The sequence below is a fragment of the Pleuronectes platessa genome, chromosome 3 (assembly GCF_947347685.1).
Source record: "Pleuronectes platessa chromosome 3, fPlePla1.1, whole genome shotgun sequence".
Taxonomy (NCBI): Eukaryota; Metazoa; Chordata; class Actinopteri; order Pleuronectiformes; family Pleuronectidae; genus Pleuronectes; species Pleuronectes platessa.
The window spans coordinates 7,142,957-7,167,272 of NC_070628.1; the positions used below are offsets into that span (position 1 = coordinate 7,142,957).

The following is a 24,316-nucleotide window of genomic DNA, read 5'->3' on the forward strand; positions in this document are numbered from 1 at the left end:
TTTTACATAAACAGAGCTGGCGGGTGGATTATCCATTTATGCTGCTTAATACGATGATAATATCTCATCTTTGAAACATTACACAGTCCTATTATCTGTTAGCAGTCTGAGTTATTGCCTGATTTGCCCGAGCCCAAGGCAAATATTTAGGTCATCATAATACAGAAATGTATAATTATCTGAATAATGCTTTGAAATAGGCAGGGAGAGGAAATACTTCCTCTGGTGCTAATTAGCAAGTGGGAATAAATATGCCAAGTGTGGAAATATAAAGAGGACTCGGGAACCAGCACTGTTATTTGTTTGTTTACATTGTTCAACATCCTGTTGTCTTTGTGCACCAAACATTTAGAAGCAAGGATTTGTGTGTTTTTTTTAAAGTAGAGCTGAACACATAGATGATTATTCCAGTGAATTTAAATTGATATTTAGTGGGATTGAGTTTTAAATTGAGCACATATCCTTGTCCTTATCCTTGTGTGTATTTAATGAGTCAGGCTGGGTCTTGCCTCTAAGTTGATGATCATTCTGAAGTGGTGCTCTCTTTTCAACGCCAAACAGGAGGAGACCTACTCGGCCAATTTGCCATCGAGCACATTCAGAACGAGTGGAAGGTCTCTGTCAGGAAGCCCCTGGACCGTGAAGAGAAGGACAATTATCTCCTCAACATTACCGCCAGTGATGGCATCTTCACTGCCAAAGCCACCGTGGAGGTCAAGGTGCTGGATGCCAACGACAACAGCCCCGTATGCGAAAAGGTAGTAATTTCCTTCCCCGGGTTGAGTGTGTGCAATTTGAAGTAGTTCATTTCAGTTCTCGTGCCCTCTTCATCCTAGCATTCCCTTTAATTTCTTACCCCTCTTGTATTCTCCTCTTGCTCATTCCGTCCCCCAGTCTCTATACAGTGAGAGCGTCCCAGAGGACTCCCCCGCCGGCCGGCTCATCCTGCAGGTTTCGGCCACAGACGCGGACATTCGCTCAAACTCCCAAATCTTCTTCGAGCTCCAGGGAGTTGGATCAGAATTGTTCGTCGTTGACTCCGACACAGGTTTGTTGGAGTAACGTGTGATGTTTTATGGCCACTGTAAAATCGTGATTTGGAATACTTTCGTTATATATTCCATTTGATTCACTTGGCTTTTCTTTCCTGCCGAAGCCATCTGTGTCCTCTTGTTGTGTCAGATTTCATTCCAGCTGTGCTGCAGGTTATTTTGATTTCTAGCAAGCTGTATGTGGGACACTCGTGTTAAAGGCTTTCATCGAACACACATGGCTTTTTTCTGCAGCTCAGCAGCAGTCTCACGTTCTAACACTTTTCAGATCCGCAGCTTGTGATGTCTCTGCAAGCTGTTAGGTTGTTATAGTTGTGTCTCTGTGTGTGTGCAAATCATTATCAGCCATGAAGGAGGCAATGAGTTTTTCTCTTGCCCAGTTGTTATTTACTTATTCATTTCTAAAAAGGCCCAGAACATTCCCCCTGCAGGGCATCTGAAAGACCCATAGTGGCACTAGTAATAATATTACAGAGTTACACTTAAATTGAATTTATGGCTGCTGTTCTTCTGGCCTTCAAATGATTTCTTCTGAGGGGGACCTTCTAAATCAGACACTCCAGCCGGCCTCTGGGACGACAAAAAAAGGAGGAAGAAGGGGAAAGAAAAATAATACCAGTTAATCAAAGCGGACTTACTTTCCAAAATAAATGCAAAGAAAAATCATTAAAGGGCAAAACAAACTAGGCCAGTAGCTTTAAACGGCTATACACCACATCTGCGGCTGTATAAAATCCCTTAGTAATGGCAAAAATTGACACCAAGGCAAATAATAAGGCCAATAAGTCCGTCCAGCTGTATTTTGGCAAACATCAATACTGGGTTTCTAGCAGCAGGGCTACTGTTAAGTTGAGGGTTTTATATATTTCCCCAGTGCAGTGTAGTGGGATTATTGCAGATGAGGAAAGCCAAGACGCTCTGGAGTTTTCCAGAATGTTTGCTGCTTCACTTCCAAGGTGATTTCAGCTGCCAGAACCCTTCTGTCTTTGGCTTTCTCTCTCTCTCTCTCCTCTTGTGAGTCAATTACTTATTTATTCCCCTCTCTCCTCGCTCTCGAAAGCCATTAGCTGGTAGATGCTTTTCACTTGTTTAGTAGAAAATAGACAAGAGGGCTGCAGTGATGAAGAGTACACATGATGTGCTCTTTTAATCTCTGTGTCTAGATTAATTGCATTCACAGATTTTATTTTTGTTTGGGAGGGAAACAGCTTTGATGCTTTTATTTTATTATGTCAGACGACATTCTTCTGCTCCCAGAAGAGCGCATGTCTCTGTGTGTTTTGTACCAACGTGTCTCTACCTCCAGGGGAACTGAAGACCTCGCAGCCCCTGGACCGAGAGGAGCAGGACGTGCACAGGTTCAAAGTGCGGGCAGTGGACGGAGGCGGGCGCTACTGCCAGGCCGACATCCACATCACTGTGGGGGACGTCAACGACAACCCGCCCCAGTTCTCCTCCGACCCCTACAGCATCACGGTCTTCGAGAACACGGAGACGGGCACGTATATGGCGAAACTGCAGGCCAATGATGGTGACACTGGTGAGGAAATCTTTAATTCTCAATGCACAGTATTTCCACAACGAAATCAGTCTATTATTTAAAGACACTTATTGTGCAGCAGGGGCCGTGAATCCATCACCTAATAGATTTAGTTTACACAATTTTAAATATCAATGTTAAAAAATAAATTAATCAGGATTATCAAAGCTTTAAAGACTCAAGAAAGCTGTTCTGGTCTTTGCTTTTTCTTTGAGCTGAATATGTGTATGAGCTTGTGTTATCCATAGATCTGAACAGAGCTTAGCTGAATCTGGTTGGACGGCGGAGTGGCTCAAATCTGAAGCCAACATGTGAAGATAGTTATTGGTGGTTTGCCAGCCCCCCCCCCCTCCCGTCTCTGCTGCTGTGCTGTGTTCTTTCATGGCATGTGTGCAGTTTGATTTCAGAGAGTGACAGAATCCCTGAATTTCTAGCTCAATTTGCAGATTTAAATATCAACTGCCACCACCAGATGTTATCAGCTGTAACTACGTTGTTCAGCTGAAGTTAGATCTGTGTCTTTCACTGTTTTCAGCTCATTTTTACACTTTGCATCTGACTTGTTGTTTAAAAGCCGAAACCCAGTTTAAACAGCTGTAAATATGCGTAAGTGTCTCACAGGCAGAAAGTCAGCATCAGCTCTCATGACTTCGTCCACACAAAAAACAGCACAATCCTTATTCTGTATATAAGGGAATATTTTCCCAATACAATCGAATGTCATTCATGAGATACATAAATGGAGAGTTGTATTAATGTTTCTGTACATAAGAAAATGTCCGACAGAGATGAAGGGAGCCGTAATGACCTAAAAAGTAAAGTTTTAAAAAATGGAAATAATTTCCTCCTAACTACAGCAAGTCAATAACTAATCGGTATGTTATGATTCCTAAAATATATATATATAATTGTTACTTTAAGGTGTACTTTACTGCCCCAGTGCACTGTTTGAATAATAAAGTGTCTGAACTTTGCTTTAGACAAACTTTACAGTCGCTGGAGGCTCTCAGGTAAATCAGCTCCCATTCAGCTGTAGATCCTGCTGAGGCCAGAGAAAGTTAATCATGAGTCAATAAACCCACCGATGCCATTACATTATGCTTAAAATGCAGTTAGCGGCGTAGCATTGCTCAAAGTCAGTGTATAATATGGAATTATAATTCCAGAATACTTTAAACAGGCTTTTAGCATCACGCTGCTCTCCCTGCATATGCATCTGGGTTCAGTGCTGACTAACAATACACAGGTTATTATCTTTCCATTATGCATTATACTAAATGGCACGAGGGAGGGATAACATATGTGGAATTTCATGAATGATAAACCCCTCAAATTAAAAGCTCCATTACACTCTAATGAAATTCTTCTCTCTTCGAGCTGAATCCTCAAAAGGGATGATTGCAATTTTCCGTTGGCCTGGTGCAGAGCCGCGGGGCCTCGTGTGCGTCTCCGGCGTCTTCACCTCTCAGCGAGCAGCGCCAGCCACCGAGAGGTTTTACACGTGGATAAGCCCGAGAACTCAAAACCACGCAGTTTTAACAGTCGCTTTAACTCCCCGGGACTTTATCCTGGGAACTATTGAACCTGCCGCTCCAGATTACACCTTCAGTTTAGTGGAGCAGGACGTTCTTAGCTTCAGGAGCCATTTCCGCATGTTCACTGTCAGAGAATTAAACGCTCTGGCTTTCTATTTCCCACTTCTTCTCTTTTCCCCGGTCCTTCATTTTGGCCGGACTGACAGCTTGACAGAGTGAAAGGGATGCCAGAATTAGGTCCCCTCAGAGAGAAACGTTTAAATGGTAAATAAAAAAGGAAAGAGCCGGTATTAAGACATTTCTTCCCAGAGGCTCTGCTGGCACAAAATGTTTTGCATTTTGAATATCAAGGATAAGGATACCCGAAGGAAGGGGAGGGAAAGGTGCTCCCTGCAGTTTCGCCAGGAGCAATAATTATTTCTTGCTGCACTGAGTGAAAGCAGAGGGGGATTTGATTAGTAGTTCTCTCGCACACATCGAAGCTTCTCTTTTGTGTGCGTCGGTCTCACATTTTTTGATTCAGGCTCAAGCTGGAATCTGTTTGGCAAGTCCCAGACAGACGTGTAGAGAAGAAACTATGCTCTGTAGCTTTGACCCAGTTCACTCAGGCTCCGCTCAACCGTCTCTCCGCCAGCCATCAAAATGCAAAGCCTAATGCATCCCTCCTCCTAAGAGAAAATAGTTTGCTTTATCTTCCATTGATATTTGACTCTGCACATCTCTGCGTGCACTCACTCTTGGCACTGGTGGCTGTGTGCCACTTTGGCTGGAAGACGTTTGATACTTAGCCACATCGCTGCTCCTCCGCTCAGCCGTCTGCTGCTACAGTGGCGGAGCGGCTTATCAGTGTGGAATAGTTATGAACCAGACAGAAAAACAGACTCAGGCCGGTGCCCCTGATCTGTGATAAACTAAAGTTATGCGAGTGCACATTCCTCCTTTGATTGTGCTTTGACCCTTATCACTCCTCCTGCATTCGAGTGTCTCCGCTTTGCCCTCTGCGCCGCCTTGCTGTTGTTGTTGTCCTCGTTCTATCTTTCCCTGTTTGCTCCACTGTAGAGGAATTCAATCAATTTCTGCCATGTCTACGTTAGTGCTTTGCCAGATTCTAACAAGATCTTGAGAATCTTTCCAATAAAATTTTGAAAAAGCTTTAAAAGTAGGGTTTCCACAGCATCTGAAGATGTTTTGAAATTCAATAATCTCAATTTGCAGACTTAAAGAGTCTTTAACATGCAAAAATATCACATATATACTACGTCTTGAATACGTTTACACTGGTCTTTCTCCACGATACAAATATCAGAAAGACTTTAAATACTGTCTCTTCGAAGTTGTGTCTCCAAAAGGCTACTTCCCCTTATCTTTAATTTTGGGCAATCGTGGGAGTACGATATTCCTTCATAATTGTTGTTCTTGACATACATTTTTAATTACACATAGTATCATCTCAAAAAGTGTAAAATCAGCTCAATGAAACCCTGAAGCATTCCAACTCTCCCCAGAAGAAAACCTGTTCGGCATCATTACAGATTTACATGGGCTGCAACACAAAATATGTTTGCATATTTCTATTTATTGTTATTAAATAGAAAAGTTTACAAAATATCAATTACAGGGTTTAGTTTAAGTTTTTTAATTTGACATAAAAAGCTCAATCTTCTGTCAATTAAATAATCAGCCCAGCTCCACTTTACTAATGAATGATCCTTGGGACGTAGATGAGCAAACAATTATAAATGTATGTGAACAAGGGGATATAGCCAATCATGATTAAACTCAAGTCTCTTAAAGGACGATCAAAGCAGATTAAGTTGAAACCATATAAGCAGGGCTCCCCTCCGTCGACTCTCCAGCATCATAATGAGAACCGTGGGGAGGGGGTGGGGCTTACCTGACAAATGGGAATACATAGCGTATCTCAAATGGGGGCCACCTGCAGGAAGGCATTATGATTATTATTGTGATCCGTCTCTGTCTTGTTGCTGCGAGTGTCTTGCCAGTGGGAGGACGTGAGTTATGAGGACAGAGCGGATTAGACTTTTCTTTTTTTTTACAGCTCCTGTTTAGAAGACGCTGTGTGAAAGATGGATGCTTTGGAATGAGAGTAGAAGGATGGGAGTCTAGAATCAATACATCAATATAATAATTTATATGCTTGTTTACGCCCCGTACTTAAAGGAGTATTTCTGTTAATGTGCCCATCGCTCTTATTGGTGATGAGAACAGTTCATTCACCAGTTTAGTTGCTCGGACATGAACGGTAGATTAAATCAAATGAAAGGTCAGACACTCAGAGAGGTTGTGAACTGAGTTATCACATTATCACTAAAAGGAACATTTGCCAAAAACGCAATTTAAACATCCGTGTAACTTAAATTTCCTTTTTTCTTTCCAGGTCTTAACAGCGACATCCTTTACTCGTTGGTCGATTCCCTCGATGGGTATTTCTCGATTGACGAGAACACCGGCGTGATGAGCCTGGAGCGCCCCCTGGACCGCGAGGTGCAGTCGGTGTACGAGCTGAAGGCCCGCGCCACCGACCAGGGTTCTCCACGTCTCTCCTCATTGTGCCAAGTGGTGATCTCCGTCCTGGACATCAACGACAACCCGCCGGTGTTCGAGCACCGGGAGTACACAGCCACGGTGTCGGAGGACGTGGCCGCGGGCACGCAGCTGCTCAGAGTGCAGGCCGCCAGCCGGGACACGGAGGCCACCGGAGAGATCACGTACAGCATCATCAGCGGCAATGAGCACGGCATGTTCAGCGTAGAGCCACATACTGGTACGTGGTAGAATTTAATTAACTACTTTTACCCAGAAGTACCCCGAAATCCGATCAAGTTGCACCAAATTTCACACTCGTAGACATCAAACCCCTGAATGTGCCTGATTTTAAAATGAACCAATATGCTGCTGCTGTGATGCAGTAAGGCCGAATATTGCCACAAACTTAGACCTAGTATAGCAGCGTGTACTTTTGGAAGGCGTTTGTAAAAATCTTAGTTTTTAGTGTTAATGTGCTTCACTGTGCACAGGGTTGGAATATGTAGTAGAATATCTAGAGTCACATCATCAAACCATTACCTTGTTGTTGAGTCTACGCCGTCTGCATTCCTGTCTCAGCACAGATCGTTACATCAAGGTAAAAAGCCAACAGGGATAAGTGCTATCCCCGGTGTGCCGACATCTGCAAACAACACAACAACAGGCACACAAAACTCACACGTTCAGCCCTCACTGCGTTTTACCTGAGTGTCACAAAGCTAAAACCCTGTTTGTTTCAGACGGCACTGGGGTTATCTTGCTGCATCGCTGTAACGCAAAAGAAAAAACGCGGTCTCCACTATGTGACATTGCTCTCAACATATTTAGTTCTTTGTGTAGGCATTGTGGTACCATTGTGACAAACTCAAAGAATTCCTGTAATGTGACACCAGCACTTCCTGTCTCTCTGTCCCCAGGTGACATCTTTGTGATCGAGCCGCTGGACTTCGAGGTCTCCCACGAATACTACATCACCATCGAGGCTACAGACGGAGGCTCCCCCCCGCTCAGCGACATGGCCACCGTGAACATCAACCTGACGGACGTCAACGACAACAGACCCGTCTTCAGCCAGGAGACCTACACGGCCGTGGTCAGCGAGGACACGGAGCTGGGAAAGACCGTGATGGCGGTGAGAACCTACACGCTACACCTACAAGCTTGTTGTGGGGGAATAACACATAACTACTCTAAAAGTGCATCTCTCAGTTTTGAAACTTTCCCCCCCGAGCTCGACTTGTGTGTTTGTTCACCTTCTCACTCACATCGTTCGTTTACCAAATACACTATCGCATATCTGCACCTGTGGCAAATCACCATCTGGTGGCACAGCTAAATGAAGACCAATGCTCTTCATGCTCTGTGCACCTCCCCCCGCTCTCGTGCATTATCCGCCACACATGCTCAGACTGTTTAATTCAGAGGCATTTGACTCATTAAGCCCCTGATGCAAAATAAGACTTTTTCCATGTGAAATTTTTACTCCATCCATCCCTTTCCACCTCTTCTCCTTTGTCTTCAATCTGTTGTGTGATGTACCTGAATATAGATGTGATGCCTGTATTGTCTCATCCATACGAATATTCACTGATTTCCCAAAGGATTCTTCTCTATATGAGGCGGCTGGTGGGTTTTTAACCTTATTAAAATGTGCATATATTGTTTTTGACACCATCCTAGATATATTATGAAGTGTATATTTGCCTTTTTATTCGGTTCTTTGTTGGGTCAGGCCACACCCCTCCACAAACCCCTCAATAAAACAATACCTCCCTTGCAGAGGTAATAAACAGTCAACACCCTGGATGTGATTACCTTAAAATACAAAAAGACAAATTCAGACTTCAGTATTTCATACGTGATAAAACTAAGAAACCAGTCCTGTCAAGTTGCAGGGTGAAACTTTCCATATAAGGGTTTATCTAAATTTAGCATCATGCTATCATCGGTTTGATGACGTATTAAAGATGAGGGTACATGTTTCTAACGTTTCTCTTTCACGTTCATCACATTTTTCTAATGTTCTTCTAAAAACAATCCTGATTATGTAAATCTTCACTGTGAAATACCCAGATTTGTTTTTAATGTGGCAGATAATTATGTGTTCATTAAGGAACCTGTCGCTCTAAGCAAGAGGCTGATTCAGAAAATAGGATTTAGGCCTTTTGATATATCATTTAACATAAGATGGGGAAGCCAAAGCATCGGGTTGTCATTTTAATCCCTCGTCAGTGGCGTCCAATTGATTATTGTCTTTATTGATTGCTTCCAAGGTGGTGGCGGAGGATCTGGACGGCCCCTCGTTCGATCATGTGCGCTTCTCCATCGTGGAGGGGAACCAAGGCAGCCCCTTCACCATCGACCCGGTCCGAGGAGAGCTTAAAGTCTCTCGCCAGCTGGACAGAGAGCGGGTAAGAGCAGCAGCAGCAGCAGCAGCAGACAACAATGCTGACTGTACACGTAGGCTTAAATCCACAGAGGAACTAATTGCACTCTATGCAGAATCCAATCAGAGTCATGTCAGGCCTAATAGGAAAGCTTGTTTACCGATCTGTGCTGCATTATTGCTCACAAAAGCAGCTTTGCCCATTTATAGTAATTCTCTCTCTCTCTCCCTCCTCCCCCCCAGACTTCAGGGTACACGCTGACGGTGGTGGCCTCGGACAACGGGGTGCCCCCCCTTTCCAGCACTGCCATGATCAACATCGACATCTCCGACGTCAACGACAACCCGCCCCTTTTCTCCCAGGCCAACTACAGCCTCATTATCCAGGTGAGAGGGTCGAGGGGGGGGGTGTCTGTGTGGAGAGGATGGAGAACGAGCTGGATGCAAAAGAAAGCAAGAGAAAGGGGGGGGGGGAGGTGCAGGGGGAGGGGATTGCAGTGGACACGGAGAGAGGGATTAAGACGGAGGAATAATGGGAGACTCCATGACTAGAATGTCAAAAAGCAAGGGGGAGGATGGAAGTGAGGAGCCGGGAGGAAGGAGGAGGGCGGGGGGGGATTGAAAGGCAGAGGCTGCATCTTAAGTATAAGGATGCAGATAAAGGATTTATCTAGAAATGTGATGCTGATAATGGATGCATGACTGCAGTGAAGGGGAAATGTGTGAGGATGAGAGAAGAGAGCGGAGGTGCTCCTGCTTCCTTGTTAGGGGCATCCAAGAAGAAAAGAAAAAAAGTAATGACTGCAAAGCTACGAGTGAAGGTGATTCATTTCCAATTTTTTTCAGTCTGTTTAGAAAACTGAAAAAGTAATTTAACAGATACTGTGAGGGGGCACGGTCCATGTTGCACAGAGCTGAAACCCTTCAGAATGAAACATTGCTTTGCCCCTGAGAAAGTCCTGACTGGCTTTATTTTACTCACTTTGGAACCTTGATCAAGGTGAAGACCAACAAGAACACACACACACCCACACACACATACACACACACACACACACACACACACACACACACACACACACACACACACACACACACACACACACACACACACTCAAGGTCTTCACATACTGTACACACCACCAGGAATATCTAGAGAGTCACGATTTGAACGATTCCACAGACGGGACCGATCTGAAGCCCATTCGTGCACAGAAAAAACTATAACATCAAAACAATATAACAATAACAACTAGTGCTTTATGAAATCCATGGCAAAAAATGTATGTAAGGTATTCAGTTCTATGTGCTCCTCTCACTGCAGACGTTAAACTCTCCCCTCTGGTCGCCCGCAGGAGAATCGACCAAAAGGCACGAGTGTTCTTCAGCTCACTGTAACCGACCGGGACGCGTCCCACAACGGCCCACCTTTCACCTTTGCCATCGTGGACGGGGACGAGGGCTCCGCGTTCCACATCAACCAGCAGGGAGCTCTAGTAGCTGTGGGGGCGCTGGACAGGAAAAGCAATGAGCACTACCTACTTCAAGCACAGGTGAGTCACAGCGCTCGGGAGAAACCGGAGTTGAGAGGTTGTATTGATTTAACTGCCGAGCCACAGCAGCCTGATCTATTTGTCTTCCCTTCTTTCTTTCTCCCTCTCGGTACCTTTACTGTCATCCTCGCTAACTCCCCATCTCTTCCTCCTCTTCCTCTCAAACCGCTCAGCGTTCCTCTCTGTGCACATCCATCCTTGAATTTCCCTCTAAATATATTTTGAAATCCAATTACTTGGGACAGTAAAGCTGCAGCATCGGTGTACATCTCACACGAGAAGCCAGGATGAAACCCATTTGCTCTGAGTTAGCATGGTTCTGAGTGTTGCTGGGTGTTGATGTGTCATCTCGGAGGGAAGAAACAGAGGATAACAACCAGTGGGCAGATGGGAGATGAGATGGAAGTGTGATGTCTTCTTACACACGAGCTGCACACTCAGACTCGAGTTGTTTTTTTTCTTACTTGCAGAACCGGTGACCGTCTGCGTGACAGTGTGAATGTGCAAGTGCATGAACTGTAGATGTTTTATTTTTAATTTTTAATATATTCACAGTTCAGAGAGGCTGTCAGCTGCAGGATGTCGGCAGTGGAGGAGCTTGATTGCCCTCTGCTGTTGGAAACATAAATCTTGCAGATGAATTGCAGATTATTTGCTCATGGACGCGTCTCCTTCCTCTTCCTCACGTCAGGTGTCGGACAGCGGAAAGCCTCCGCTCTTCTCCACCGCCTTCATCAGCGTGCGCATCATCGAGGAGAGCGTCTACCCTCCGGCCATCCTCCCTCTGGACATCTTCATCTCCACCGCCGGCGATGAATACGCTGGAGGCGTCCTGGGCAAGATCCACGCCACGGACCAGGACGTCTACGACACCCTCACCTACAGCCTCGCCCCTTCATCCTCCTCCTCTTCCTCCGCCGAGGAGAGCGGCGCCTCGTTTTCGGTCTCCGCCTCTGACGGGAAAGTGATCGCCCTGAAGTCGCTGGACGTGGGTCACTACTCGCTCAACGTGACGGTGACTGACGGACGCTTCACCGCGGCCGCCGATGTCAACGTGCACGTTCGGCAGGTGGGCGGTCAGGCCCTCAACAACTCCATCGCCGTGCGCTTTGCAAACATTGCTCCGGAGGAGTTTATCGGGGACTACTGGCGCAACTTCCAGCGAGCCCTGAGGAACATCGCCGGGGTGAGGAGGAGCGAGGTGCAGCTGGTGAGCCTGCAGCCGTCAGAGCAAGACCTGGATGTGCTGCTGACTCTGGAGAGGTCCGGAAGCCCCTACCAGTCTCAGGAGGTAAGAACAACCGGAATTAAACTCCTGAGATAAATGTTTTAGTTTATTCAAATTGTGAAATGTCACAATTTCTGAGAATCTTTGGTGACGTATTAAAACAAAGTCTAACCTTAAAGATATTAAGTTTGCAAAAAGGTGAAAAAGAAAATAGCTGAAGAAGAGTTTTATCAGAATAGTAGTATCATTTTAATGCTATTGATTAATAGACTAGATTCAATAATAGGATAGAAAGTTGTTTCAGCCTCAAGCAGGTTATTACCTCCAGGCCTGGTAAGCTTTGCCGTGTGGTCTCAAATCAGACCCACACTCTGAGGTAAGATGAATGAGGAAGATCTATAGAAAGCGTATCAGGGAGCCGGAGCTGGAATGAAGAAGAAGGCGGCTCGGCTGCGGGGGGGGGGGGGGGGGGGGGGACAGGAGGGCGGTGATGAATTGCAGGAGCAACCGAGTAGGGGTGAGCGGTCGAGAGGAATGGCCGTGGACGGGCTGGAGGTAGCTGGTGTTTGTGGGTTGATGAGTCGCGAAGCAGCAAGAGTTCAGACGCACAATCTGTCAAAGAATCACACGAAGAGCGACAACATCTGCTCCGGTTGCAAAGGTAGAAGTACCCAGATGTTGCTTCGGGTCTTAAATGGAAGTACACACATATGTTGTGTCATTATAACCGTTGAATATTCATGTGTGAGTAAGAAGCAGTGTAACCACATCTGTAAAAGCATGAAGGGTAAAAGATTCATCTTCTCCATCTTTTGATAAATCCAACAATTGTCTGATGCTTTTGTTGATTTGGCAAATGGATTCATTTAGAACTCATCTCAGCACGTCTCCTCTTTGAGTTAATTGGTGTTTGTTCCCTGTTTTTCCTTCAGGTGGTTTTCCGTAAGCTGAACTCCTCTGCTGCCGTCATCGAGGAGATGACGGGGGTGCGCATCGTGCGGGTGGTGCAGAAGCTGTGCGCCGGCCTCGACTGCCCGCTGCGCTTCTGTGACGAGGTCGTCTCCCTGGACAAAACCTCCATGTCCACGTACAGCACGGCCCGCCTCAGCTTCGTCACCCCGCGGCACCAGAGGACGGCCACCTGCCAGTGTGACGGTGATTACACCTCAGAAACACACACACACACACACACACACTCGTCTGTTGTCTGCTGGGACCTTCCAGTCTGAGGGAATGTTCTTTGTGACCTAGGTGGCAAATGTCCTGTGGTGAACAACCTGTGCGATAACAACCCCTGTCCCGAGGGGATGGAGTGCGTGGCCGATCCCAGAGCCACCATGTACAGCTGTGTGTGTCCAGAGGGCAACAAGGGCAAATGCTCAGGTAAGTCTCCCCCCAACCCCACCCCCACCCCCACCTCTTTATCTGTGTCTCCAGACGTCTTTATCTTTGCTTCCCTGTATTAACACCCGTCTGTCTCTTCATGTCAGACGGCCACTCGCTGACGTTCGGCGGCGAGAGCTACGTGAAGTATCACCTGATGGAGAACGAGAACAAGGAGCTGATGAAGCTGTCTGTGAGGCTGAGGACCTTCTCCAGCCACGCCACCGTCATGTACGCTAAAGGGACGGACTACAGCATCCTGGAGGTGAGTGGGTGGAAACCAGTGGTGATCACACGTCTGTCACTTCAGCCTCTTTAACCCATTAAGACAGAATTCCTCGTTTCCGAAAAAAATCTCATCCTCTGAAGCCGTTAAAGATTTTCTTTCATTTTAATTAATTAACGATTTTCCCTAAACTTTATTAACCTTATTTTAAAATCAACAAACCTGTCAAACTTGAGATCCAGACCTTCTTCTTCCTCCACCTCCGAGAAAACATCTTTTATCGATTCAGTCTTGGGCATCAAGAGCAAGAGTCTGGGTCTGAATCTATTGAGTTATTTTAACCAATGTTTTCATCAATGAAACATCGGCCTTAATATCGCTTCTGTTGCTTAGATCGTCAGTTATTGTCTGAAATGCTATTTTTAAAAACGTATTTCCAGGCTAAGATCGCTAAAAAACTAACATTTCCCAAAATGCATTTACCTTTCCCACGAGTATTTCAGTGAAACAAGATGTTTGTCAGTCACATGTCTTAAAAAACCACAACATCGGACACGTCTCATCCGCCTCTATATGTTGAAGCCTGCAAATGTCGCCCCCTGGTGTTAACGGTATATAAAACCATATGTCACATCCAGTCAATGGGTTAAAACCGACTCTGCGAATCAGAACTCCGTCTAGACTTGCCCCATCTCTGAGTGACCACCCAGCATTTCCATATCAGGACGGTTCAGTAAACACACGGCCGAGCTGCCCTTCCCCTGAGAGCATCCAGCCGACTGCGCTGGAGGGTTCACAAAGCCATTTTAAAAAACTCCTCTCACATGAGGGACTATGGGAATGTGGTGGTGGGTTGACAAAATCACACACGAGAGCTATTTCAGTACTGGGAGGGAAGCAGAGAGCAGTTTTCCACACATTCCTCATTCAGAGTCTGTCTGGCACAGCCGTCTGCACACCAGACGTACGACTGAGTCCTGGCTGGTGAGCAGGGGAGCTATTGTTCATCCTGCTGCCATGTTTGGTTTTTAATATCTACAGTTTGGATGTTTGTTTGAGACGAGTGATCAGAAGTTATATTGATGTAGGAAGTTCTTGTTTTCTTGTAAACTTGGTATTGTTTGCTTTTGCAATACAAATAAAACAAATCAGATGCCCTGTGTTAGCGAGTGATTTATGATAGTGTCGCACATTGATTTCTTTTTTTTTATAGTATGTTTATTGAGCATCGACATCTATAATCTATAATCTATAATGAACAACAAGGGGTTCCAGATTTGATCAGATTTCCTCAGAGAGCCCTGGAGGGAAAACCTTGCCCATTGATTTCTAACAGTTACTTGAAGATTTGATTATAATTCCTCCACTCAGGCTTTTTAATCTTGTAGAGTTTTGATAAACCCTGTTCCCTCTCTTCATTTTTACTCTTCTGAAACAGATCGTGAACGGTCGCCTGCAGTACAAGTTCGACTGCGGCAGCGGGCCCGGCCTGGTGTCGGTCCACAGCGCTCAGGTCAACGACGGCGAGTGGCACACCGTCTCGCTGGAGGTGGACGGCAACTACGCCAAGCTGGTGCTGGACCGCGTGCACGCCGCCTCGGGCACGGCGCCGGGCACCCTGCGCACCCTCAACCTGGACAACAGCATCTACTTCGGCGGCCACGTGCGCCCGCTCATCTCCACCCGCCACGGACGCAGCCTGCCCGTCACCAACGGCTTCCGCGGCTGCATGGAGGCGCTCACCCTGAACGGCCTGGAGCTGCCCCTCAACACCAAAGCCGTGCGGGCCCACGCCGTGCTGGAGGACATCGTGGACGTGGCCCCGGGCTGCGCGCACGCACCTGCCGGGACTTGCTCCAGCAACCCCTGCACCAACGGAGGGAGCTGCACCTCGCTGCCTAATGGAGGTACATCATGTCCTGCTCGGCTCATTGCACTCACTCCCGTTTACGCCGAAGCTGCTTCATTTACATTTTTCCACTTCGCCTTTTGTGTTCTGTACCACTGGAGCACTTACGTACCTTTCCACCGGTCTGGAGGAGTTTTCAGTCCTGAAATCTTTGTGCATGTCTCGCTCCCTTAAACTGCAAATCAGTCGTAGCTTCTTTTTCCATTACTTTAAACCAAGAGCAGCATAAATTCTCACATTTATCCATTTGAAGTCGTGAACCAGCTCTTTTTCTAACGTGTTCCTGTTCCGTGTTATATTCCAAAGTGTGTTTGCTGTTTCTGCCACTGGCTGCATGTTTATTCAAAGTTTAATGAAATTGAAAGTATCACGTGTTGACACAGCACTTTTTCGTGCCCCTAAAAATACACAAGTCTAGTGTGAAGCTGAGAAGACGACTGGTTCTTGATATGTGAGCCACACATAGACAGATAGGAATTAAGAGACAGATGTTAGCTTAATTACAAAAAGTCAAAACTAAAGCAGGACGAGTAAATATGAACTTAATAATAAGAAAATGTGACCTTTACCTGGTTTATCAGTTGTCTTGTTTCCAAACTGACTTCAGACATGGACACATTTTTACCGTCTCCTCTTTTCTGTCCCCCCCCCTCCCCCCCACACCACAGGCTACTTCTGTAAGTGTCCGGCCTCCTTCGCGGGCACCCACTGTCAGGTCGGCATCAGCCCGTGTGCCTCCAACCCCTGCCTGTACGGAGGCACCTGCGTCCCCCGGGCGGACGACTTCTACTGCCAGTGCAGAGGACAGTACTCAGGACAGAGGTACCACCACTTTCTCCTGTTGATGGAATAAATGGAGGTTATCTACAAACATGCAGCATTAGTGCAACACTGGTCGAGAGATGTTGGTCCTAATGATAAATGGAGTTCTATAAGAATCAGTCTAGTACAGAGGTCTTCAAAGTTTTTCAGGCCAAGGACCCTCAAAAAGATGGAGCAGGGACCCCCTACTATATATATTGCATAAAATTGTGTTTTATATTAAACTGGGCCTAGTGACATGTATAAATATAGCTACCCTGTTATTGTGCATTCAATACTAAGCTATTCAAATAATACACAGGTTCATATATTTGTGTTTTTATTTTTAAACATGCATGGTATAGGAGCTGCAGTGTGTGCATTGCTGACTGAACCATAACGTCTTCTCACTCCTTTATCCATTCGCTACAATATGTTGGATTCATGTTAATGTGTATTTAAAGACATTTAAATTTGTGGTGCAAAAAAAAAAAAGAATTGTTGCGACCCCCCTGCAGTACCTCTGCGGACCCCCTAGGGGTCGCGGCCCCCCTGTTGAAAACCTCTGATCTAGTAGTTTTAATACTTAAAGTAATGCTTAATAGTTAATGTTGAAGAGTAACGCTTACACTTGTGGTCTAACCCTGAGCAGCAGTGGCCAAATCTGAGCCACTTGCAGACCAGTGGTTTTTATTTTCTATCATTGTGTCCTCTTCATTAGTTTTCATGGCAGTCTATCCTGCAAACACAAAAAGCTTCACACTGTATCTCAGCATTTTCTCGAAGTTGCTGACGTGACACTCCCTCTCTGACCCCAGGTGCCAGCTGGGGCCGTACTGCAGAGACAACCCCTGTCAGAACAGTGGGAAGTGCATCGACAGCCTGGACGGTCCAGTGTGCGAGTGTGAGGCCGGATTCCAGGGAGACAGGTTCGTTCATTCTAAAGTCTGATCTGTGTGATAAACAGAATTTCACATCCCCCCCCCCCTCATCACTTCATTCCTGTGTCCGGTCCAGGTGCCTGAGTGATGTGGACGAGTGCATCAAGAACCCCTGTGTGAACGGGGGCCAGTGCCAGAACAGCTACGGCTCCTACAAGTGCAACTGCTCTGTGGGCTTCAGCGGGCCGATGTGTGAGCTGCCCGCCGCGGTCCGCAACGACTTCGTCTCCACCTCCTGGAACATCGGCCTGGAGGAGGTGATCGGCATCGTGGTGTTCGTCTCCAGCATCTTCATCCTGGTCCTCCTCTTCATCATCATCCGCAAGAGGGCCTGCCGCAGGAAGTCCAAGTCCGGCAGCGACGACAAGCACGGCGGCGGCTCCAACGTGCCGCACTCCTTCCTGCAGCGGCCGTACTTTGACACCAAGCACAAGAACTTCTACTCCGACATCCCGCCCCAGGTCCCGGTGCGGCCCATCTCCTACACCCCCAGCATCCCCAGCGACTCGCGCAACAACCTGGACAGGAACTCGTTCGAGGGCTCGGCCATCCCGGAGCACCCCGAGTTCAGCACCTTCAACCCGGACTCGGTGCACGGCCACCGCAAGACCGTGGCCGTGTGCAGCGTGGCGCCCAACCTCCCTCCCCCCCCGCCCTCCAACTCGGTGTCGGACAGCGACTCCATCCAGAAGCCCAACTGGGACTATGACTATGATTGTAAGTTGGTTTAGTTTGAGTCGGGTTGGGCTTTTAATGTAGATGCAGATACTTATTTTACGTGTATGAATAGATGATGAATAAGAGAATTGCCACAAACAGAAAAGGTAGTTTGGTGCATTTATAGAAATAATTGTGACTATTGCAATTGCTGCATCTGGTAGTTTAACGTATAAATGTTTCTACAAGCAAACAAACACTTCAGCATTCAAACACTGTACAGACATTAAGGTTTCTATCAATAAATAATGTGTGAATAGATATACTGAGATTTAAATGGGTAAGTTCTTTGAGGGTAAATTCCTTAGGAAGTCAACAACTGCTTGGAAATGCTATACCACTCACTTAAGAACCATTTAAATAACAGAACTTTGTGTCCATTTTCTCTAATTTGCTCCAGACTTTTCCTCCTTTGCTTCCAGGAAACTTGCTAGAAAATCATTAGGACATAATGAACCCTAAAAATAAAGTGCTGCCTAAGTGAATTCCAAAGTAAAGAGAGTGAATGTGGTTTCCCACCTGTTCCTCTGTGGATTTTACACAACTTTAAATGTAAAAAATAGAAAAGCAGCAACACACAAACACCTGATTTCATGTTTTTTTTTTTTATTCTCTGTAGTTAAGCTCCAGGACCTTTTTATATCTCATACATGTAGTTTTTATATTAAAATGTGTTTTCTTCACCAGCCAAAGTGGTGGACCTGGATCCGTGCCTGACCAAGAAGCCTGTGGAGGACAGCGCATGTCACCCTTACAACACCAGGGGGAGCATGTCTGAGGTCCAGTCCCTCAGCTCCTTCCAGTCGGAGTCCTGCGACGACAACGGTACGATGCCACACAACACGTTCAACCTTCTTCCTCCTAGTGAATAAATAAAAACTAACAAGATAAAATTGTTTAAAAAACACATTCATACATGTAGGAAATGTTATTTATTGCACTTGTGATGAATTATTGCTGTTTCTCCTTTAACCTGACATTTCTTTGCATTGCTGAGTAAAATGCTAGCAGTGTGTCTGTGCATGCTCAGAATGGACGACCCCAGTGGTTTCTCTGGGGGTCACATCTCTTCTTCTCTCTCTTTCTGCTGCGGGGCTTCAGCTCCCATATGGATCAAATCAGTCCACAGATCCAGAACAAGGTTTTAAATACGGGGTCCAGCCTGTAAGTCCTCATTCACTGCCGGTACAGACGGAAGCAATCACAACAACTTGTTCTGTGTAATTCCACTGGGATCACATATGTAAAAAAAAAAAATATATATATATGCATTCGCCTGGTTTCATTTCACCTGCGCTCGACTCCGACTACAGGAGTTTGACGACTCACTCGTTCAGCTGTTATGTTCTGTTGGAAACTTCACTCGCAAGGTCATTGATTTGACGCACGCCTGCATTTTCATTCTTTAATTTTTTTTATTTACAAGCATGTTTTTTCTCTTTCTTTTTGTCTTTGTTCTTTTTCTTCATAAAAACGTAGCCACAAACGGATGTTTACAGCAAACATCAAGGTACATGTGACCGGGGTTCACACGCTCCTGTTCTGTTCTCCCTGCTCCTCTTCATGTCATATTCATCATCACCGTCATGATGGGGACCGTGCTGCTCATAAGTCATCAAACATGCACACGCACCTTTTCAAATATAAATGAAACAAATCTGAAAGATATGGAAGAGTATTAGGGCCAAGCTTAAGAAAATGGAGAGAGAAATCTATGTGATGTAAAAAATGAAGTTGGGATGCAAATAGTAAAGTAAAACTGTCGAGTACAAAGTCGAATTGTTAAGCGTTTTTTTAATAGGTGAAAATAACTCGGATCCTTTGTTGCATTTTGTGAATAAAGTCGGAATATCGAGAATAAAATTGTATTAAATCATAATTGTAAATAAAGTAAAAAACTTGAGCATGAATTCAATATACGAATAAGATACTTTTAAGTCCCAAATGTAATCAATATGTTGAGCTTAAAGTCTTAAAGACGAGAATAAAGTTTAAAAACATGAAAGGAAGATTTTTTCTTTGATTTCACGAATAAAATAAAAATGTAATTATCTGATTTAGTTCGATTTTATCCTTGATATCCAAGATCTTCCTCTTCTCATTCTTTTTATGCCTGGCCACAATATTGTTCTTAATTTGTTTCTTAAATTGTAACACACACACACACACACACACACAAATGCGTTTGTATCTCCAGGGAATTTCACAGATTCTTCCATCTGTACTGTCAATGGCGTCCCGTAGCATTCATTATGTTGCTGTGTATATTGCATAAAGACAACCACCCCCCCACCACCACACAGACACCCACTGTGTTGCCTTGCACCATTGTCTTGTGCCCAGATATGAACCCCCCCCCCTTCAGATATTCAGTGAAACATAAGTGTGTCTGGCAACGAGAACAGAAGAATTAGTGGGAAGTGTCTCATTCACTCCTTATGTGTTTATATATATATATATACATATATATATAAAAGTGTTTGTATTAATGCTAGAATCTCTCCCATCCGCTCCCCCCCCCCCCCCCCCCCCCCTCACCTCTCACAAGCCTCCATAGTGACAGTAATCCACCTTGTCCGCTCTGTTGTTGACACGGTGGGAGGAGCAGGTATTCTTTTATTGCTTCCATCAGTCGTTGTGTTTGTGGTGTCGGGTCGTAGCGCTGCCATTATCTTACACTGACAACCCCCCCCCCCCCCCCCCCCCTCTCTCTCTCACCAGTACAGCCCCAGACATTCGGCTTCTCATTCTGAGCTGCTAATTAAAAAAACGCAGCAATGCTAAATCCAATTAAACACCAAATTAAACAGGCACAGAAGTGTTGCCTCCCGGTCTCAGCGTCACACTTTGATTACACAACTCGGGACGTCTGTTTAAGAAAATGGCAACAAAACAAAACCTGTGGTTCTATTAATGAATCCGTCGCCCTCTTCATCATCATTGTGTCTTTCATTGTCCTCATTTCATTTGTGCTCTCGGCCGGTTGCTCCTTCCTCTCAGCTCCTAACCTGACTTGTTCTCTTTCTTCTCCTTCTCGCCTCGTGTAAAGAGTCTTTCTTGGCTCATGATCTCAAGAACCCAAGAGGTGACTTTGTGTTTTTTTTGGTTTTGATTCCGTCTGTGTTTGCCTGCTGTTCACCAGTATAACCCCCCCGATCCCACCCTCTCTAACTCTTAACCATTAACCCCGGAGAGTAATGAGGAGCGGGTTAAACCTCCTCAACCGGACTTTGTGCACCGGTGGTGTAACGGCTTTCTCTGTGAGATTATTTCCCCACCAACCTCCCGTGCATGGCTCGGTTGTGGTGCTGTGTGAGGGGAAAGTGTTAATCTGACTGTTGTGTGATTCAAAAGGTTTTTCACTCAGTAACTAACAGGAAATATTCTCAGTCGTTTGTGTTTGTGTAACTATTTTTAAAAACCCTGAAAATGTGTTACTTCTCTAATATTTTAATAAATATGAATTTGGTGAAGTGGTGGAGGGAAGACAGTGAAGTACAAGTTAGATAATCTTAAACAGTTAGTTAGATGTTACATGTTTATGAGAAATACCCCACATCAATCATACCAGTGTTGTTGGATCATAAAGGAGATTATAAGGGTCTTGTCAAATTATGAGATTTCTAGAATAATGTGGTAATATTATGAGAATAAAGAGGAAAAAATAACCAGGAAGGTTTCTTGATCCCAAATCTTTAACTAATCTCATTATTTCCTTTTCGAAACCACTTTGAAAATCTCACCCTGACGGATCTAATGAATGATGAACTGTGTGGTTCTTTCTTCACAATAGACTCAGTCTCTTTCATAATCTTTTCAAAGTCCTGATACTTAAAACGAGCCAAAAGATGAATTATTCAGTTATTTTTAAACTTATACTAAAGAAACTTAAAACTTAAGATGCTCCACATTCCACATTTTAACTCGACAGGTTGATCATCTGATATTTCCCCTGTAAAATGATATGTAGCCTAAAATTATTACTCAATTCTCGTAATATTATTGTAATTATAACTGATATCCACTCAAATAACAGAGGTGAGGTATCACTCTTAGGGGATTAGCCCATAATAATATCACCCCATATAATATTTGATCTGACACATCCCAGTTTTCAAGATAGTCCAAATATTGTAATATTTTAAATCATAAAACAGACAGATTGAATTATATCTCTGAAAATGTAATTTTTTTATTTCACTGTCTCTAAGTCTCTGCAGCTGTTCTCAAAGTGTTGTGACATTGTTGTGTATTAATGAACAACCCGTTGTGTTGATGTGACGTTGTGTTGTGTTAATGTTGCATGGTGTGGTTTTTTTTAACATTAACATGATCTTATTAACCAGATGTGACACCGAGGCTCAGAACATTAACGTTTGCTCTTTTCCCTCCAACGTCAGGATATCACTGGGACACATCTGATTGGATGCCAAGTGTTCAACTTCCTGGAATCCAGGAGTTTCCACAGTATGAGGTTGTGGAGTCGCCCGCCCCTCTGTACAGTGACCCGAGTGCCATCGACACCGACTACTACCCCGGCGGCTTCGACATTGAGAGCGATTTCCCTCCTCCGCCAGAGGACTTCCCTTCCAATGACGACCTGCCGCCGCCGCCTCTGCCAGAGTTCGCCGACCGCTGCGACACACTGCGGCCCCCGGGCAGAGACCTGGACCCGGCTGGGGGGGGCACCGGCGGCTCGGGCGGGGTCCGCCAGCGCCCGGCCATGCCTCATCTCTACAGCCTTAACCAGTACCTACCGCAGCACTCCTATCCAAGCGACGGGGGTGACACCGAGGGCCAAGGGGCCAGCTCCGCCAACACCACCCCTGCTTCTACCTTGGGCAACAGTGGCTACAGAGGGGGCTACCCTTTAGGTTGTAGTCTGGACTTTGACTCCTCCGCTATGGACAACATGTCCTTGTCTCTGTACACGTCCACAGCCTCCTGCTCGGACATGTCGGCGTGCTGCGAGGAGTCCGAGGCGATGATAAGCGACTACGAGAGTGGCGACGAGGGCCACTTCGAGCGGCTGGCCATCCCGGCGCTGGACTCCCAGCAGCACACTGAAGTCTGACACTGGATCCAAACAAAAGTGCCTGAACCCACAGCTACACCTTACGTCAGCCCGTCACACAAGACCCACACAAACCCACGCACAGTATGTGAACACAACACAACACCACACACACATACATGTACGCACACATTGAATTGAGTCACACACAGGGGTTGTTGAGACTGGTTGTGAGCCCCCCCCCCCCCCCCATCCCCTTTGAGTTCTGGCGGTGCTGTTACTTTAAGTGACTGTCATCTCACACAGGAAGTAGATTGTTGGAAAAATCAATGATTCAACGCACGACAGGATAAAAACATGGTGGAAATAAAAAAATAATAATAATAATTTACCACAACATCTGTGTTTCTATAAATAAAACCAAGCAAACTGTTTTTATACAAGTCCTCAATTTCAATGTAAATTTCAATGTACAGTTTTGATTTCAAAGTTTACTAGGTTTTGTAGATATTCTATGCTTTTATTTTCAGAAAAAAAAAGAAGATGAGTTAAATGGTGTGTCATTATCAGCCTTACTGTGCTTACATTCACTAGAGATGAAAAAAAATAAAATAAGAAACGTTAAAAGAAGAGAGAGAGAAGAGCGTGGCTTTCCCGCACACCGTGTACTCGTAACGTTTATCGTCTCCTGCTCATTTCAAAAAGGGTCCTCAGTGAACGACTGCATATTCTCGTGTTGTTGGTTTTTTCTTTTTTTAAATGTCTGTTTGTAAATTTTGACTTTGGAACCTCTTTATTTTTCCACCAAGAAAATGGGACCCAATATATTTATAGTGCAGAGTTATCCGTGGACGCGTGACTTTCTCAGGTGTCCACGTGTGTGTGAGCAATGCTATATGGTCTTGTTAAGGTTTTTATTGAATACTGCCACAAGCTCACGCTTTCCTACTGGCAATAAATTATTCCTAAAAAATATTTCTGCCGTCTTCTTATTTCCGGAGCGTGCTCATGAATAGAAACACGGTGATGTATTAAATGTAATATCCTGGTGTTACTTGTGCAGAAAAACATTAAATCTTAACAATGAAAGTCAGAGAGATTTTATTACAAACTTTTTGAAAGTTTACTTCTTTTTTTTTGTTTCAATCAATCAACTTTGATCTGAGTCCGACTTGTGTAATTGTAAGTAAACATTTTGACAATATGATAATTGTGATGAGTATTTATTAACATTGAATATATACAGCAATTAATACAATGTTTTTATGTTTAATAGACAAAACCATGTGAAAAAATGAAGTATAGACTGACTGAAAGCTGCTTCAGTAAAATACACATCTTTAGTTTTCATATTTTTCATTTAAAACATTTCTTCAACGAGGAGTCGAGAGAAACTGACACAGATAATCCGACAGATTATTACAGATTATTTCTGCGGAGCTAAAAACCTTGAAACATGTTAGTGTGGATGTAGCCACTAGGAG

The 24,316-nt window shown here is 44.9% G+C and overlaps 1 protein-coding gene across 1 annotated transcript in view; it reads left to right on the forward strand.

Moving 5' to 3' along the window:
• The window catches only part of fat1a (FAT atypical cadherin 1a), a 74,255-nt gene extending 50,219 nt beyond the window's left edge, over positions 1-24,036 (forward strand). The window contains exons 11-29 of the mRNA XM_053418291.1: positions 562-758; positions 895-1,048; positions 2,359-2,592; positions 6,526-6,912; positions 7,592-7,806; positions 8,948-9,085; positions 9,304-9,447; positions 10,416-10,613; positions 11,305-11,904; positions 12,774-12,996; positions 13,093-13,224; positions 13,332-13,489; positions 14,889-15,357; positions 16,028-16,181; positions 16,979-17,089; positions 17,178-17,818; positions 18,506-18,643; positions 20,868-20,903; positions 22,219-24,036. Of these exons, the coding sequence (XP_053274266.1) occupies positions 562-758; positions 895-1,048; positions 2,359-2,592; positions 6,526-6,912; positions 7,592-7,806; positions 8,948-9,085; positions 9,304-9,447; positions 10,416-10,613; positions 11,305-11,904; positions 12,774-12,996; positions 13,093-13,224; positions 13,332-13,489; positions 14,889-15,357; positions 16,028-16,181; positions 16,979-17,089; positions 17,178-17,818; positions 18,506-18,643; positions 20,868-20,903; positions 22,219-22,892 (5,003 nt within the window). The 3' untranslated portion in view covers positions 22,893-24,036. The remainder of the gene's footprint in view (positions 1-561; positions 759-894; positions 1,049-2,358; positions 2,593-6,525; positions 6,913-7,591; positions 7,807-8,947; positions 9,086-9,303; positions 9,448-10,415; positions 10,614-11,304; positions 11,905-12,773; positions 12,997-13,092; positions 13,225-13,331; positions 13,490-14,888; positions 15,358-16,027; positions 16,182-16,978; positions 17,090-17,177; positions 17,819-18,505; positions 18,644-20,867; positions 20,904-22,218) is intronic.
• The last annotated feature ends 280 nt before the right edge of the window (positions 24,037-24,316 follow it).